Source organism: Periophthalmus magnuspinnatus, chromosome 7 (assembly GCF_009829125.3).
Source record: "Periophthalmus magnuspinnatus isolate fPerMag1 chromosome 7, fPerMag1.2.pri, whole genome shotgun sequence".
Taxonomy (NCBI): domain Eukaryota; kingdom Metazoa; phylum Chordata; class Actinopteri; order Gobiiformes; family Gobiidae; genus Periophthalmus; species Periophthalmus magnuspinnatus.
In genome coordinates, this window is record NC_047132.1 from 33,512,387 (window position 1) to 33,530,792 (window position 18,406).

The 18,406-nt window shown below is 45.9% G+C and overlaps 1 protein-coding gene across 5 annotated transcripts in view; it reads left to right on the plus strand.

Annotated features, from left to right (window-relative positions):
* Positions 1-18,041, plus strand: part of iqsec2b (IQ motif and Sec7 domain ArfGEF 2b) — a 50,922-nt gene extending 32,881 nt beyond the window's left edge. The window contains exons 1-14 of one of the 5 annotated variants that reach the window (XM_033969204.2): positions 5,048-5,523; positions 5,627-5,912; positions 5,973-6,290; positions 6,398-7,446; positions 7,520-7,681; positions 8,041-8,163; positions 8,555-8,721; positions 8,806-8,945; positions 9,675-9,800; positions 12,350-12,449; positions 12,523-12,684; positions 14,134-14,325; positions 14,494-14,543; positions 15,031-18,041. In XM_033969204.2, the coding sequence (XP_033825095.1) occupies positions 5,474-5,523; positions 5,627-5,912; positions 5,973-6,290; positions 6,398-7,446; positions 7,520-7,681; positions 8,041-8,163; positions 8,555-8,721; positions 8,806-8,945; positions 9,675-9,800; positions 12,350-12,449; positions 12,523-12,684; positions 14,134-14,325; positions 14,494-14,543; positions 15,031-16,212 (4,107 nt within the window). In that variant the 5' untranslated portion in view covers positions 5,048-5,473 and the 3' untranslated portion in view covers positions 16,213-18,041. Of the gene's footprint in view, positions 1-5,047; positions 5,524-5,626; positions 5,913-5,972; positions 6,291-6,397; positions 7,447-7,519; positions 7,682-8,040; positions 8,164-8,554; positions 8,722-8,805; positions 8,946-9,674; positions 9,801-12,349; positions 12,450-12,522; positions 12,685-14,133; positions 14,326-14,493; positions 14,544-15,030 lie in introns of those variants that run through there. The other 4 variants (XM_055222992.1, XM_055222991.1, XM_055222990.1 and 1 more) reach the window with 4 other exon arrangements.
* Positions 18,042-18,406: the final 365 nt, after the last annotated feature.

Sequence of the window (18,406 nt, forward strand, 5' to 3'; positions counted from 1 at the left end):
TTTAGTAAAGAAAACTATTGAAATCATATTTTTTGTCAAAGAAAAGGAAGGACACTTTGAAAATAAAATATAAAAAATAATATTTGGTAGAGTTATAACTTGTTTCTTCATAACTCCATAGATGTACTTCATAAATGTGATGTCATCTGTGTTTATAAAATGCAGAAAGTAGAAAAATAAAGAGAAAAGAAAACCCTGAATGAGAGGACGTGTCCAAACTTTTGACTGGTTGTGTTTATTTTCGTGCTGCAGGCAAAGACCAGCAGGTGGCGCTCCTGCAGTGAGTAAAGACAAAACATCAAACATTTGACGTAGAAGAAAAACTTTATCCACAACGAAATGACAAATCTGCGTCTCAGGTTTTAGATTCATCCAGAGCCATCGGGAGAAGCGTTATGAAACGGCCCCGCCCACACACACACAGGCCGACACGCCCACACACACACACACACACCCACGCTCACACACACACGCACGCCCACACACACACAGGCCGACACGCCCACACACACACACACGCCCACACGCACACACACACACGCTCAGACGTATCTATAGTTACGGCGTGTTCTCTGGACATTTTTACATAAACTGACCACTGCACACAATTTAAAAATCATCTCAACTGTATTTCATTTTTTACTTAGAGCAAAATGTTCACTTCAGAATGTGTGTGTGTGTGTGTGTGTGTGTGTGTGGGTGTGTGTGTGTGTGCGTGTCGGGGTGTTTCTGTGTGTGTGTGTGTTCATGTGTGGGGGTGTGTCGGTGTGTGTTCATGTGTGTCGGTGTGTGTGTTCATAAAACTTAACTTGTATTACATGTCTCTGGTATTAACAACATCGTGTCAGGTTTGTGAAGTTGTAGTGTACAGTTGTGTATCACATTGTTGTATGTTTATGGAGGGATGTTGTGGGCGGAGCACGGGTGATGTAGACTTGTGGGCGGAGCCTTGTACAGCCTCGTACTAACTGTAATAGTGTTTGAATAGGGCCCAGGAGAGATCTCTAGATGACTCAGACATGTCAAACCTGACGTGATTTTGACGAGGGACAGAGTGAAAACATGAGAGAAAGACACAAAAAGTAGATTTAGCAGAAAATGACACGACACGCCAATCCTGAACATTAGCAAAAGATGAAATTTCCATAAGAGCTAGCTGTTCAACGCTAGCTGTTTAATGCTAGCTAAAAATAAAATCGACCTGTTTGGCGACATTACAGTTTTTTTTGGGTTCAGTCCAAATTCCTTCTGTTCCTGAAGCAGGAAACTGCGTCATGTTGAGTCCCCTGCTGCTCCTCTGTTGCTCCTCTGCTGCTCCTCTGCTGCTCCTCTGCTGCTCCTCTGCTGCTCCTCTGCTGCTCCTCTGTTGCTCCTCTGCACGGCTCAAAACGGCTCTGGATGCATCGATACAGCTTTTACAGCCCCGATACCGATACTTTGGCTTTTGTTTCTATCAATCCCTGATATGAACCGATACAAACACAAGAAGAAGACCAAAACCACAGAGAAGAGACGTCACCTCTGTGTGTCAGATGCCCTCCCTGTGTGTCAGATGCCCTCCCTCTGTGTCAGATGCCCTCCTTCTGTGTCAGATGCCCTCCCTGTGTGTCAGATGCCCTCCTTCTGTGTCAGATGCCCTCCCTCTGTGTGTCAGATGCCCTCCCTCTGTGTCAGATGCCCTCCCTCTGTGTGTCAGATGCCCTCCCTGTGTGTCAGATGCCCTCCCTCTGTGTCAGATGCCCTCCCCGTGTGTCAGATGCCCTCCCTCTGTGTGTCAGATGCCCTCCTTCTGTGTCAGATGCCCTCCCTGTGTGTCAGATGCCCTCCCTCTGTGTCAGATGCCCTCCCTCTGTGTCAGATGCCCTCCCTCTGCTCACCCTGTAGTTTTCCTGTTTTTCTCAGTTGTTTTTTTTGCTCTTAAAACATAAACTTTAAACACGGTGCTAATATTAAAACATAAATCATGAATTATAGTAAAAATCAAAACAGTTTCTTCGTTTCGTTCCCGTTTTCTTCGACAAATCTGGAGGTTCTTTGAAATATTTTTATAACCAGATAAGTAATGTGCAAATTGCCATTCACAACCTGTAGAGCATATTCACCACCCACCACTATGATGATGATCACAGCCAATACATCGTCATAGCAACTACTCATCCTAACAACCGCCTCACGCCCACGAGCATCCAACGGCCCCGTCACCAGGCAACCCCCTCCTCCCTCCTCCCTCCGCTCCTCTATTTAAGGAGTCGAGGAGGAGGCAAGAGAACGGATTCTGCAAAGTCAAATAGAAAAGCTGTGAGCTCCGCGGTGGCTCGGTGGTTTGGTCCGAGCGCATATGCAAACCGAGGGCTCTCCTGTCAGAGCCTTTATGAGCCAAAAAGTCTCAAAAAGTCTGTGTCACTGTGTCGTTTTGTTTTTTGTTTGTGACGTTCTGAGGTTTTGAAATTAGAGCAGATTGTTTCAAATACAAATGCAAAAATATTGTAAATTTGCATGATTTTTATTACGTGTAGATAAGACAGATTTAGAGATATTTGCCTATTTTGTTTATCCAAAGATGATTTTATTAGTTTACTAGTTTAGTTTTGGTTCATTTGCATATTTAGCTTTTATGTTTTGCCGTGTTAATATTTCATTTATTTGTTTTTATTGTTGTTTATTTTAGCGACGTTTCTGTTTCTGTTTTATTCTGTGGGGCCTGCAGGACACAGGTGGAACTACACATTGATTGTTTATATAAATGGACATAGCTAACCTGCTAGCCGCCACGTTCCAAACAGGAAGTGATCATGTGTGCACTTCCTGCTCCATCGACTCTGGCTCCGATTCACTTTATATTGAAAAAGACTCGTCATTCTGGTCTTAAATGTTCGTATTAACCCTCTACATGATCCTGGGGTTTTTATTTCACTATTGTGTCTGTAAATCAAGATATGAACATTAATAACAGACAAATCAGGTCCTTCTTTCCCCGAGGTCGCTCCTGTTAGCGTTAGCATTAGCGTTAGCAACAGGTTTGATTGACAGCGTTGCGACGTCACACTCGTTTTTCAGCTCTGTTAACGATTTCGATACTATGATTCCTGATATCAGCCGATACCAGAGACTGAAAACAGCATTTATTTCCTTTAAACTAAAATAAAATAAGACAAAACTGATCCAAACGTTTATGGAGCTGTTAATTATTTCAAACAACAACAGAAATTCAAACATTACGAGACTTTTTGTGTCAGACACGACCTGCACATAGATTTATTACATCACTGTACACGTCCAGCCAGGATATCGACTGAACCGATATTTGGAAGCCGATATCCAAACCGCGTTTTGTCCTCAGAGAATCGGAAAGTGCACTGTTAGCATGCTATTGTTTGTTAGCATTACTGTGACGGCAGATTTCGCTCTTAAAGTTGTGAAATGTTCTAAACTCAGTGATGAATCATTAGGAGGCAAAGGAAATGAGGAAGAACTTTGGACAGCGTCGCTAAACCAGTGATGTGGGCGGGAAGGGGCGTTACCTTCAACAAACTCGCTCCTGATTGGCTCTTTGGTTGCTATGACACTCGTGGTCAGAATTCCAAATATAGAACTCTGCTCCAGATTAGCCGCTATAACTGTTAGCCTCGTTGAGCTTCATTTGGAGCTGAAGCTGTGGCGACGTCAGACTCGCTCAGTCCTCGTCTGTGACAGATGGACCAGAATGCATCTGGGTGAGTCGATGGAGGAGGAGGTCTGATCATGTGACCTCGTGTTTGTCACATAAATAAATCTATGGAAACACGTCTCTGAACCTGGATTTTGATTTAGTTTTACTGCACAAACCTCGTCTCCACGGTGATTATTTGAGTTCTGTTCAGTCTTTCTGTTCGTTTTCTCTCTGCTTTTGTTTGTTAATTTGTTTTGTTTGTTTAGCTGAATTCGTTTCTAGAAGCTTTAAAAATAGAAAGTTTGGATTTGTGCTAAAACTGAACAGAGGGAAACTGAACACACAGTTCTGGATGTTGGAGGTAAAAGTATTTTCGACCGTGTTCTGTGCTTTTTTCTCGAGTGGCGGCGCCTTCTATGAAACATGTGACTCCTGTGCAGAATAATGGGCCGGTCCAATAATGGGCCGGTCCAATAATGGGCCGGAGAAACAAAGTCCGGCTCAGGATTTCCTGTCAACAAACACATTATGAGCTGGATCTGCTCAGGGCCAGAAGGTCCCAGCTCAGTTTCATGTTCAGACCTCGAGATTCAGTCAGACTCAGAATAAGAACAAGTGTGTGTGTGTCTGTGTGTGTATGTGTGGGGGTGTGTGTGTAGGTAGGGGTGTGTGTGTGTATATATGTGTGTGTGTGTCATGATTTCAAAGTTTAGTGTTTGGCTTTTTATGAGAAAAAAACAGAGACATAAGAATTATTCACAATTATTGACCCCAAGAACGAACAGTGAGATCCTCCATTTTCTCTTCTTTCTCTAATTTCTTCTCTCATTTCTGTTGTTTTTCCCATTTCTCTCATTTCTCATTTCTTTCGTTTCTCTATCTTCTTTCAGTCTGTTCCTGGTTTATGAACTCAAAGTCACTCTGTCCCAGGGCAGCCGTGGCAAATAGTGACTGATTGCAGTGCTTTTTCCAGCCTGTAGAGGGCGTTACACGTGTTATTATTATTAGATAAACAGAACTTTACATGAACTGTACTTTTTTGGAGCACAGACTGAATCAAAATGACTTATTTTTGTTCCGTATAATTCTCACGGTTACTGTTTTTTTCTTTAAGTTTGTGTCGTGGCCTGAACATTGACGATTATCGATAAAAGTGATCATCTTGAACAATAATCGTTGACATATTGACCCTCGTGTTGACCCTCAGACTGTGTTTCAATAGTCTCATTGTGAAGCTCCAGCACAGTCTTATTCCCACATGTCCGTTTATGGAGCTGCTGGGCAGTGCTGGCTGAAGGGGCGTGGCTTATACGAGGGGGTGTGGCTTATACAAGGAGGAAATGTGGGCTGCAGTTTGTGACTTTAGCGTCTCTCAAACTGCACTCACTCTGGATGTTTGGATTATATTTAAACCTGAGAGATGTGGGACTTTTATTCCAGAGATTGTTTCCATTTGTTATTCTTTCCTTTTTTTTTGAGGTAAACGTGTGAGTGACAGTGAATGTGGCAGAATGTGATAATTGCTGTGTTTCGTGGCGCTCTCAAGGCTACAGGTGCTTTTGCACCTGCTGTTACCATAACAACCAGGTCTTTCCTCTCAGCGCGGCGTCGCTGGTGTGTGATTTTCAGCCAAATAACTCTGGAAATGGCTCCAGCCGCTCCGTGTGACTAACTGAAAAAACAGGGAGAGTGTTTTAACGAGATGCAGTGACGGCCTCTGGATTAACTCAAAGTGGATCAGCTCCTTTTGGGGTCAAAGGTCGTGATCAGAGGTGTTTATGTCTGTGCTTTAGTTTGCTCCTCATAAATATAAAACCTGTGATCATGGGCTCCTCAAAGAAATGGCTAATCCCTCGCCGCTCTAAAGTCTACACGTGAGTTTGACCTTATACAGTCCAGAGCTGCTGGACGCTGCTATGACCCTCTGACCCTCTGACCCTCTGACCCTCTGACCTCTGACCCTCTGTTTCTGTGCAGTGTGGAAGGAGACTCCCAGTGTCCAGACTCCAGCTCTCACAAAGACACCTCCTTCGTCCCCTCGCCGTACCTACGCGGCGCTGACCGCTTCACCGACACCTCTGCCCCGGGCTCCAGGGGCCCCACATGTGTCCCGACCTCCAACTCCGCCAGCTTGGCCTGGGCGCTGCGGACTCGCCACCAACCGGCCAGTCTGGCCCTGCGTAAGCAGGAAGAGGAGGAGAACAAGAGATGCAAGGCCCTGTCCGACAGTTATGAGCTTTCAACAGATCTGCAGGACAAAAAGGTACAAATGAAACGTTTTTGTCTCGTTACAGTTTCATGAACATGGGACTCTCTGTTACAGGTGGAGATGTTGGAGAGAAAGTACGGAGGCTCGTTTGTAAGTCGCAGAGCGGCGCGTACCATTCAGACGGCCTTCAGGCAGTATCGCATGAACAAGAACTTCGAACGGCTCCGAAGCTCCGCCTCCGAGAGCCGCATGACCCGCCGCATCATCCTGTCCAACATGAGGCTGCAGTATTCCTTTGACGAGCGCCAGCCGCAGCAGCAGGCCCAAACGCAGACCAGCTTCACCCACAGCGTGGCCATCGGACCCCCCCACTCCCCAGACGCAGACTGCTCCGGAGACTACACCCACCTGGAGGACTCCTTCTCCAAACAGGTACAGACCTTAGGTCCAGAGCGTCCCACAGCTGCACATGTGTGGTCACAGTAAATAAAGAGAGTCGATTCAAAGTAAAAGTGACTCCTGAATCTTGTTTTGTCCAGGTGAAGTCACTGGCTGATTCCATCGACGATGCCCTCACCTGCCGCACCAGTCGTAATGACTCTCAGGAGGGCAGCCGCGAGGGCGGGGGCCTGAGCGAGGACTTTGGGGAGTGCGTGTGGAGCAGCGGCAGTAACCCGTCCTCTCAGAGGGGGCTCGGGGACAGGCCCCGGGGTCCCGGCGGGGGGCTGAGTATGCACGGAGACAGCACCGCCACCTCCTACAGCGACGTCACGCTGTACATGGACGACGGGATGCCCTCCTCCCCTCTGTCCCTGGACCGGGCCCCCAGCAGCACAGACACAGAGTACTGGGGCCCCGGGACAGGCGTGGGGGTACGGGAGGACAGCAGGGACACAGAGGGGGGAGGGAGCAGTAACAGCCGCCGCAGCACGCCCTGCACAGAGTGTCGGGACTACAGACTGAGAGGAACTCACCTGCCTCTGCTCACCATCGAACCGCCCAGCGACAGCTCCGTGGACATGAGCGACCGCTCGGACCGCGGCTCTCTCAGCAGACAGCTGGTGTACGAACAGGAGTCTGGGGTCTCAGGCTCCCCTCAGGGAACCCTTAAACACTCCCCGGGCACCGGGACGCGCCCCTCGTCTACGGCCGCCGCGCAGGGCCAGACGCGGCCCGCGGGCCGGCCCATCCCGTCCCACATCCCTCACCAGGTAGTGGCCCATCATCATCACCACCACCCCATCCACCACCACCAGTACCCCGACACTCCCTCCTCCTCTTCCTCTCCTCAGCAGCCCCCCACCACACCGCTGTCCTCCTCGTCCTCCACAGTGCTGCCCCCTGGTGGTTTGGAGCAGCCCTGCTGTTCAGACGGAGACAATGACTCACTAAACTCCACAACAAACTCCAACGAGACGGTCAACTGCAGCTCCGGCTCCTCGTCCCAGGACAGCCTCCGGGAGCCCCTCCCACCGCTGGGCAAACAGACGTATCAGAGAGAGAGCCGCCACAGCTGGGACTCTCCGCCTTTCAACAGTGACGTGGTCCAGAGACGACAGTATCGCATCGGTCTCAATCTGTTCAACAAGTAAGAAAAGCACGAAATGATACAACCACGTACATTATACATGTGTAAATATAATATTTATGTACTTCTACAGGAAGCCAGAGAAAGGGATCCAGTACCTCATAGAACGAGGGTTTGTATCAGACACTCCCGTCGGCATCGCTCGCTTCATCCTGGAGCGGAAAGGTCTGAGCCGACAAATGATCGGAGAGTTTCTCGGAAATCGACAAAAACAGTTCAACAAAGACGTTTTAGAGTGAGTATCCACAAAGTGGAAAAGAACAATGACAAAAGTATAATTATGAGCTCCAGTGTGTGTGCGTGTGTGTGTGTGTGTCGGGGTGTGTGTGTGTGTGTGTGTGCACTTGTACAAACAGAGGAAACTGCAGCCTTGGTCACTGTGACCTTTACTCACAAAACATAAATTATTAGTAAGCTCTGAGTGCGGATGTGTCTCAGGGGGCGCGGTGAGGTGAGTGCGCCTCAGGGGGGCGCTGTGAGGTGAGTGCGTCTCAGGGGGGCGCGGTGAGGTGAGTGCGTCTCAGGGGGGCGCGGTGAGGTGAGTGCGTCTCAGGGGGGCGCTGTAACGTGCCCTCTGTGTCCTCTGTTTTACAGTTGTGTGGTGGATGAGATGGATTTCTCAGGGATGGACCTCGACGACGCTCTGAGGAAATTTCAGGCTCAGATCAAAGTTCAAGGAGAAGCTCAGAAGGTGGAGCGGCTCATTGAAGCGTTTAGGTGAGTCCTGAGGGAAGGAAATATTTAAATGTCACTCACAACAAACTTAGACTTAACGCTGATAGAAAGAATTATCAATACATTTATAATCCAAAGTCCTGAAAACAGTGTAGTGGCACTAAACCTACTCCATTTATGGCGACATTTCATCACAACAACATAAAGTCGGTATCTGTAGGATCTGGTGTTTCCCTTTACATCTCCCCCCCAGAGTCTAACATTCGTCACCAAAGTCTAAAAACAACTCAAACTATATTTGGCATCACAAAATCACACTTTGTTTCCCTCCGTAACAAGAAGAAATGACTCCTCAGACTCGCACGCTGTGAAATCGTCTGAAACCAGCAAAGTTTTCCTTGTTAACTTAAAATATGTTTGTGTTGTGTGGCAGTCAGAGGTACTGCGTCTGCAACCCGACCCTCGTCCGACAGTTTCAAAACCCAGACACCATCTTCATCCTCGCCTTCGCCATCATCCTCCTCAACACCGACATGTACAGCCCCAACGTCAAAGCCGAGAGGAAGATGAAACTGGACGATTTCATCAAGAATCTCAGAGGTGATTCGTGCGCACGTCCTGGAAACTTTCTGTCTGCTCCTGTTTCTCGATAAAGTTCATCTGTTTCAATGCTTTTTTCCCAAGGTGTAGACAATGGGCAGGATATCCCGAGAGACTTGCTTGTTGGAATCTACCAGCGGATTCAGAAATGGGAACTCCGGACGAACGATGACCACGTGTCCCAAGTGCAAGCTGTGGAAAGAGTCATAGTGGGAAAAAAGCCAGTGCGCACTTTAGCCCCTCCCTCAGTGTTTTCAAATGCCAACATGACGTCATTAGCTAAATATTTATCTCTTTTTAATTAAAACAGGCTCACTTAGAAGTAATGTCCCACTAATGTTGAACTTTACTATTGTTAAAGGGCCCATATTACCTTAAAGGGCCCATATTAAACTATTTTCTGATCTTTTTTCATGTTTCCTCGTCACAAACAGACCTCGAGTTGTGTTTTGTTTCATTCTCACATGTTTAACACACAAACCCTGCAGATTTAGGCTGATTTCTTCTCTCAAACATAAAAAAAACACTCTGTTCCACCTTGTGATGTCATCAAGTGGCGACACAGGAAGTGCTACGTGTTTTTAAACTCCATCCGTCTTCATTTCTAGAATCATTTGGATGATTTCAGCTCTGGAATTACCACTTATCTCTGCTGAGCTAAAGGTAAAAGTGAAGTTGGAAACTACCACCTCATGACATCACAAAGTGGAACAGAGCGTTTTGAGCTAGCAGGTTAGGTATGTCCATTTATATATACAGTCTATGGTGGAAACGCAGCACCAAAACCTGGTTAAATCAGCTGCATCACGTGACCACTGTGAGGCGCTAGTGAGCAGAACAAACCGTCAGGGATTTAAATTTGAGGTTCTTTCCACCGCTGGCTGTTAGCGTTGTGCGACTGTCGTTAGCGTCATGTTTACGACCGTTTGATTCAGTGTCGTTGTTGTTCACAGGTGCTGTCTCTTCCTCATCGTCGGCTCGTCTGCTGCTGCCAACTCTACGAGGTGCCCGACCCGAACCGGCCTCAGAGGACCGGAGTGCACCAGCGCGAGGTTTTTCTGTTCAACGACCTCCTAGTGGTGAGTCAGCGACAGTGCGCTCGCTCTCATACACACAGGTCGTTTCACACTTTGTCGGCCGCATTTTAAAGGACACTTACGTAACATGCACCCAACGAACGTGGCCGACAAATGTGCCCCGCGTTTCCATGGAGATCGGCCGTGAACGAAGCGTAAGAAATCACTTTAATCGTTATATTTGCCAATTGATATTCAAAGGGAAAGATTAATTCCCTACTTCATTCAATTTAAACAGAAATAAACAGCTGCAATAATGACGACACCTTGAGTCTTCTTCTATGAAATAATAAAGAATTAAAAGTAAAACTGTAATTATTTTGGAATTCATTATAAACGTCATGAATTGGCAGCCATCACGGTTGCTGCAGGGTAACATAAGCGCACGGACAGAGGTCGACGTACGTTCCGCGGTGTTGGCTTGTCCCATTTCGGCGTGGACTTTGCAGTCGATGGAGGCGACACAGAGGAGCGCCCTCCATCGGCATTTTGAATTATGCACCCGTCGAATTGAGACACGGCCACACACATGTTGGCAAAGGGCGCTCCTCCGTGTGGTGGTCGACGGAGACTACGTGGAGGAGCGCACTTCGACAGCCGGGTCCTTCAAACGGTACATGGAAGTGTGCAACCGTCGAACTGAGACAGAGTAACACACACGTTGGGTTTCCATTTTACTTCTTGAACCCGGAGGTGGGCAGGGCCAGTCTACGGGGGGGGGGCGAAGGGGTCTGTTGGTCCGGGCCCGGGTCTTAAAGGAGCTCAGAATTGGACCCTCTTCCTATTAAATTATATTTGACGGGGGTGTACGTGAGGGGGGGCTGGGGCGAGGCTGTTCAACTCACAATATTCACACTTTTTCTGAGTACATTTTCTTTCCCCACCCAAAAAGTGTATTGTAAAAACAGAACAACATCAGACTGTTCATGCTGTTTTCATCTAAAAAACGTCTGTAAGGCTGTGTGTTCAGGTGGAAACTAGCGACGTAACAAGGGGTTTGTGGCTAAGACTGAACAACAAATTAGATATATTTATTTTTAGCACATTTAAAACTACTTTTGTAAAGAAATGTGTATTTTAACGTGTGTTCACCTGTCCAGGGCCTGCACATGGAAAGTAGCAGGAGCTAAATCTCGTACAAATCATCTTTTCTTTTGTAGGATTAATGAATTTGTCCACGGTCCCTGACAAATAAAGAATAAAGAAAGAAAGACTTGCACTAAGTGATTCACATAAAAGTCAACACAAAACTAATCTACGGATCTGACAGACAGGGGGCGCTGTTCCATAGTCTCGGTGCTGCCACAGAAAAGGCTCTGTCACCATAGAACAGGGGTCGGCGACCTTTAACCCCCAAAGAGCCATTTTGACCTGGTTTCAAGGGAAAAGAAAATCTAAAATGAAGATAACACTGTATATATAGTTGTTTGTTTTTTTTACCTTTACACTTTGTATAAACAGAAGAGCCACAGAGAAAATGTTTATGTAATGAACACATTTTGAACATTTTGAACTTAAAAAAAGAATAACGTTGAGTTTGAAGGTCTCGTTCAAATGAATTAAAGCTGAACTTAAATGATCCATGTAAACACAAAACGCTGTGTCGTCTTTGGAGCCTTGACATGGATTTAAAAAATAAATTGAAAAAACAGCACAAAGTCACAAAACAATGAAAAATAAATACAGTTGTCCCTCATTATATCGTGGTTCACCTTTTGTGGTCTCACTGTTTTGCTCATTTTTCTAGTCCTGATTGGCTGTTGGACTGTAGACCATTGTGTCGTGCGTCCTGATTGGCTGTTGGACTGTAGACCATTGTGTCGTGCGTCCTGATTGGCTGTTGGACTGTAGACCATTGTGTCGTGCGTCCTGATTGGCTGTTGGACTGTAGACCATTGTGTCGTGCGTCCTGATTGGCTGTTGGACTGTAGACCATTGTGTCGTGCGTCCTGATTGGCTGTTGGACTGTAGACCATTGTCCATCAGTCTCCTCCGTGCCGTGTCTCCTGTCCAGTACAGAATGTGTTCAGACAAATTTACATAAACGTTGTATCTCAGTGTGACTCTGAAGTGCTGTACGTTTGCAATTTGTTTTCTCCCCGACAAAACCCACAATGTCGATGAAACGTTCTGCACCGACAAAGACGCCTACGAAGGTTTGAACTTTGAGAGAGTTTAAACGAGAGAGAAATGTGAGAAAATGTTAACGCCTGTGTGAGAAAAGTGTATAAAGTGTGTGGTGAGGGGTTTTACAGACAAAAACATAGAGAACAATGTACAAAATAAAGCTGATACTTCACGGATTTCGCCTGTTTCGGGTTATTTTTAGAACATAAACCAGGGACCACTGTATTTGCAAAATCTCTGCATAAATCTTTCTTTTCTCTGGTTAATGTGACGTCTGCTCTGACCTTCTGCGGCGTCTGCTTCTGTCGGGGCTGAAGTCACTTTCATTTTTACACAGGACAGATTCTAGACTGTAGAATGTTGTGATGTTGTGATGTCTTCTCAAACCTTGCCAATCATTTATCTTGTTTTTTCTCTTTCCACAGGTGACCAAAATTTTCCAGAAGAAGAAAACCTCAGTGACGTACAGTTTCAGACAGTCGTTTCCTTTGGTTGAGATGCAAGTGCACATGTTTCAGAACTCATGTAAGCCCCGTGTCCGTACAGTCTGTTTACGACGAGCCGCGTTTGACCCTGTGTCCCGTTTACCCTCCTTCAGATTACCCCCACGGTATTCGCCTGACCTCGGCCGTCCTGGGCGGAGAAAGAAAGGTTCTCATTGTGTTCATGGCGCCCAGTCAGCAGGACCGAACTCGCTTTGTGAGCGACCTCAGGGAGAGCATCGCCGAAGTGCAGGAGATGGAGAAATACAGAGTGGAATGTGAGTGACACGTGTGCTGTGGGCGACATCTAGTGGTTAAAGTGCAGACTACAGTTTTCTTATGCTGAAGTCAATGTTTAAAGGGCCCAAATTACACTATTTAAAAGGCCCATATTAACTTAAAGGGCCCGTATTACACTGTTTAAAGGGCCCATATTACACTATTCTCTGATCTGTTCAAATGTCGTTTCCTCGTCACACACAGACCTGGAGTTGTGTTTTGTTTCATTCTCACATGTTTAACACACAAACCTGCAGATTTAGGCTGAGTTCTTCTCTCAAACTAAAAACACTCCGTTCCACCTTGTGATGTCATCATGTGGTGATACAGGAAGTGCTCCACTGTGTTTTTAAACTCCACACACCTTCATTTATAGAATCATTTGGATCATTTCAGTCCTGGAGTTGCCACTTATCTCGACTGAACTAAAGGTAAAAGGAGCTGTTCACTTGGAAACTACCACTTGATGACATCACAAGGTGGAACAGAGCGTTTGAGCTTTGTAGATGTTACAGACTAATAATAAAGTGTGACTCAAACATGTGTGAATGAAACAAAACACAACTCCAAGTCTGTTTTTGAGGAGGAAACAGCGTTAGAACATGGATTAAAGCTACAAGAGTCAGTTTGTGTAATAAACATTTGTGATACGTTTAAGATACATTCACTTATTTATATTTTTGTATGTATTTTTGTTAAGTACAAAAAGCCCAAGACACCCTCACATTTGGCGAGTTAAAGAAGCAGTTTTATGCTAAATCGATTCTGTTTTTACGTCCTTCATGTTCTAACGCTGTTCCTCATCAAAAACAAGTCTGAAGACGTTGTAGATGTCATTCATGCATGTTTGAGTCATCCAGTGATCTCTCCTGGGCCCTATTTGAACCCTCCTTATGGTTAGTGGTACAAGTCTGTGCAAAGCTCCGCCCACAGGTCTACATCACCTACGGTCCACACGACAAGTCTCCATAAATATACAAAAACATGACACAAAACTGTACAATACAACTTCACAAACCTGGTGTGATGTGCAGCAGTTTCATTAGTGCGATGCAGCTGATTGTGTTGTGATTGTGCTCTGAAGGGGGAGGGGCTTAGCACAGAGAGCAAAGGGAGAGGAGGGACTTATAAAACATGTTAATACTTTATTTTCAGTGAATATAACATTTTCAAAACATTAAAAGGAAACACAGTGATTTAAATGAGTTTTATGTTACAGTTAATGCCCCAGAGAAGTAAAATACCTCCTCTTTAAAGAAAATACAAACAAACGCTGTAGTTGTGCGTTTTATATTCGCAGGGATAATGTGAGTTTATAGACGACGAGGAAATCAATTCATTATTTTCCGAGTGTTTGGCTTCGCTGTTTAAAACAACAGTGACGAGTGTGTGGGATTCGTTTCCATGTATTTTAATTCATTCGTTGATACTTCTCGTGCGTCTGACAGCTGAGTTGGAGAAACAGAAAGGTGTGATGCGCCCGAGCCTGCTGACGGGAGGTGTGGTGGGGGGTGTCGGCCTGAAGAGCGAAGTCGTCAATGGCTCTTTGGGAAGAACGAGCTTTGACGACAACTGCTCCATGGGCGAGGGCCTCAAACGCACCGCGCTCAGCTCTTCACTCAGGGACCTCTCCGAGACAGGTGAGCTCCGCCCACACGCCTCCTGGACCGGCCCCTCTTTATCAGCGGGGTTAACGGGGAGGCGGGACTATTCACTGATCTGTCATCTGTAAATACAGCCTGTGTTTCTCATTCTTTGCCCTGTGCACTCTTTCACGTCTGACTCTTTCCTCTTGGTGCTGGGAGCAGGGAAGCGTGGGCGCAGGAACAGTGTTGGTTCTCTGGACAGTACCATGGAAGTAAGTTTGAAGATGTGGCTGTGTTTCTGTCACGATAATCACGATATGGACTCAGAGTTCAGGACATTTTAGATTTCAGAACCTTTTTTATGGGTCAGTGTTTTTCTCTGTTCTACTGAGAAGGTTTGGTTATTTTTCAGGATTATGATCAAATCTGTGTGTTTCATTCTTCTGTTTATTTATTGCCGCTCATGATTTAATGACAGTGTACATTTAGATTTTAGATCTTTAGGCTCATTATCTCAGTGACATAAATTACTTTCAGTATTTACTTCAGTGATATATCAAACTTCACAGTGTGTTATCGTGACAAGTGTTTCTCTGCTAAAGTCGCTCTTTAACTCTCTCTGAGCTTTGCTCTGTGATGATGTTTGTTTGCCTGTCTCTCGTGTAATAGTTTCGTAATAGTTTTGTAATAGTTTTGTAATAGTTTGTCGTGTTATAGCGGCTTCATGCCTGAGCACTTGTTCCTCGTGTTTGTTCCCAGGGCTCTGTCATTAGCAGCCCACAGCCGCACCAGCGTTACGCAGTGCCTGGGGTTGTCTCTGGATGTTATGGATCAGAAGACTTCCGGCCTCACCGCCCCATCCTGAGCCCCGGAACGGGGGTGGGGGGTGGGCCGGGGCAGCAACATACCACTGCTGGGACAGGAGTTGGGGGAGTCTCCAGCAGTGTAGAGAGAGCAGGAGCGGGGAGCGGCCCTGGGGGGAGCGGCAGCAACAACAGCGGCTCTTTCCTGGGCTCACTATTCGGCAGCAAGCGCGCCAAACCACCTGGGCCCCTTATTCCACCGGGGCCACAGTACCCCGCACCTGTCCCCCCGCCGACCACAGGGGGGCCCCCTCCTCACTCCCCATCATCTCTGTGCCAACTAGAGGGGGGCCCTACCAAGATTCAAGCCCTGCACGCACAGTACTGTCACGCCAACACCGTGCAGCCGCCTCCACCTTACTACCATCACCATCGTTACCACGTCCAGCCTATCCCTCCACCTTTACAAGGAGTATCCCCTCTTACCTTACAGAGAGGCCCGCTACCCTGTCGGCCCCCCCTCGGCCCGCCGCCGCTTACGCCGCACCCGCAGCTGGCCCATCTCTCCCAGCTCTCCCAGCATGGGCTTCAGGGTCGCTTCGGCAACATGGTGGTGGGGTGTCCCCCGCCCCTTTCTCCTCACTCCCAGCATTCCCAGAACCCCCTGGCCTTGTACCACGTACAGCCCACACACTCAGTCAGAGGGGGCGGCGGCCCTGGTACCAAACCGCCGCTAACCCTGTCCCATTCCCACCCGCACCCCCACGCACACTCCCAAACCCACCCCGGGCACGTGCACACACCACACCCGGGTACACACTCCAGCCACCAAACACACTTCATATTCGGTACTCTGCCCCACAATCTACCGTCCGCTACCGTGAATGCGCATCACGCAGCCTCCGCCGGCCCGTATCTGCCCCAGTACCCTCCTCTTTCTTCTATCCCCCCTCCCCCACCGCACTCCCCTTTACCCCCCCCTTCGTCCCCCCTTACCCCTCTTACCCCTCTCTCCCCTCACCCCCCCCAGCACCCCGGGCCGCCTCAGCAGGCGCCATCGGCGACGGGGGCTGGGGCGACAGGTACCGCGGGCAGCTCCAAATCCAAACCTATCAACCGGATAAGTACCGTAGTGTGAATCGGACTTGGTCCCGGAGCCAGCGCTCGGACGAGCGGCTGGAGCACAGAGCCAGGGGGCGGGTCAAAGCGTCTCGCACAGAGAGTAACAGCAGCGGCGTGACGGACAAGAGGAAACGCAGCCTGCTCCGCCTCTGCTACTTCCACCTGCGGTTCCCTCACATGTAGGAGGAGCCGCGAACAAGAACATTTGAAATGCGCCGACACACAATCAGAAAAGTCTATAGCCATAAGATGAAAAACTATATACTTATATATATCTTGAGTTTGAATTGTTCAGAGTCTAATTAAACATGATAAGACTATTTACATGTGCAGTATCTTTGTGATAATGTGACAGATCCAGACCATGTTGTACCTTCAGCTGCTTTACACAGGGAACACAAAAGAAGTCTGCCAGGGTCGCCAACATGTCTCTGACTTTGCAATAATTTACTTGGCTTTATGACGTCTGTCGATTCTCGCAGGTCCTGCTTCGTGGCATTTTTTTTCTCAAACAAAAAATAGTAAGACCTCAGATTTTTGCTTTGTTTAAAACTATGAAACGAGTGCACGGTTTCCTTGTCTTTTGCTTAAGGCTCAGTTACACAAGGCCACCTGGCTTTAAACACATTAATGCGGAGTTTGAGACTCAAAGATACAATCATTAATTTAATTTGAATGTTTCCAAAGCTTTTTGCTGTTTTATTGTTATTATAATATACCTGCTATGAGTATGATGAATATTGTTCTGTTTTGATCAGTGACTATATCGGCAGATGTATGTAAGTGGTTATAGAAAGTTTATGCACATATAAGTCTCCACATTTTGCCATAGCCCCTCGAGGGCGATCTAATGTGAAGTGTTCCCCCGGTCTTTTTACAAAATTAATTTGTAATTTATCTAAGTATTTAAAATAATGAATGTGATTTTCCATCACCAAATCTAAACTTGTTTTGAGGTTTGTGTGTTTATTACAAACCTTTTCATAATTTAAATCTCAAATGTGGAATAGCAGATTTTTTCTTCTCTGTGCCACCTGTGACCTTTGACCCTTTGACCTTCATTTTACGTTGAACTATGTTTTAAAGACGCACGATTTGACCTGAGGTTTTGTGATTTTGCACATGTGATGTCTGAACTTAATGGCCTTTTTCTAATTCTCCCTTTCTTGCCATTAGAGATCTTTATATATTTTCAGATGCCTTTGCATCCAGAGCAGGGCTTTGTTTGAAATGTCAAGAATGTAAAATAGCCTTCAGCTTTTGTGTTTCCCCTTTTGCTACTACATTTGAGGCACTGGAGCCTTTTTGGTAACACAGATGAACAAAGGTCAGACTTCTTATGGAAACATTGTCTTAAAATGGCAAGAAAACTTAGAAGACTTGAATGAGACTTCTATGGAGAGAATGTGAGATAAAAATATGAACGTTTGTGCTATTCCTTTACCGTGTCTTTGACTCTTTTGCATGAATATGTCAGCACTTATTCAATAGATTATATTGTATAAACCTGAATGTACATAATATAATTATATAAGCTTCTCATAACATATACTGCCATTATGTTTTCAGATATGTGCATGTGACTGCCTGTGTACATACAGAGATATGAAGGCCAAAAGAAATGAATTTCTTTTCATTTATTATAATTTCGACTGAAGGAGCGAGGATGTGCTAATGTCAGCAGTGCAACAATGAAAACTTTACATTGGTGCATTTATTAAAATTATTTTAAACACATGTTTAAATTGTATTCATGTGTGTATAGGCCTATGTGTGTTTTGGAAGAATAGAGAATTGAGATGTGAATATTTATTGCTACTGATAAATTAAAGTGTCCTTGGAGTGACTTGGTCTGTTGTGTTTTTTTTAATAGCTTAATGCAATGACTCCCCAGCGTCCTCTTAAGGAGTTCATCAGCAACTACATTAAGCCACTGGATGCAATTTATTTATTTTGATGTATTATTATATAGTTTGTATTATTATTTTCATAACCTGAAGCCTATATTTAAGGCTACAACATTAACAACAACTGATGCAACTTTAATACCTCTATAATATTACAATAACACTTAAATAATTGAATGGTGACATCAATACATTATTATTTTATTAGTATTTTTTTTTTTTAATTTATTATTTTTATTTATTATTTTTATATGGGGGATCTGAAGGTGAGAGTCCAAATGTCAGGGGGACTATGAGGTAAAA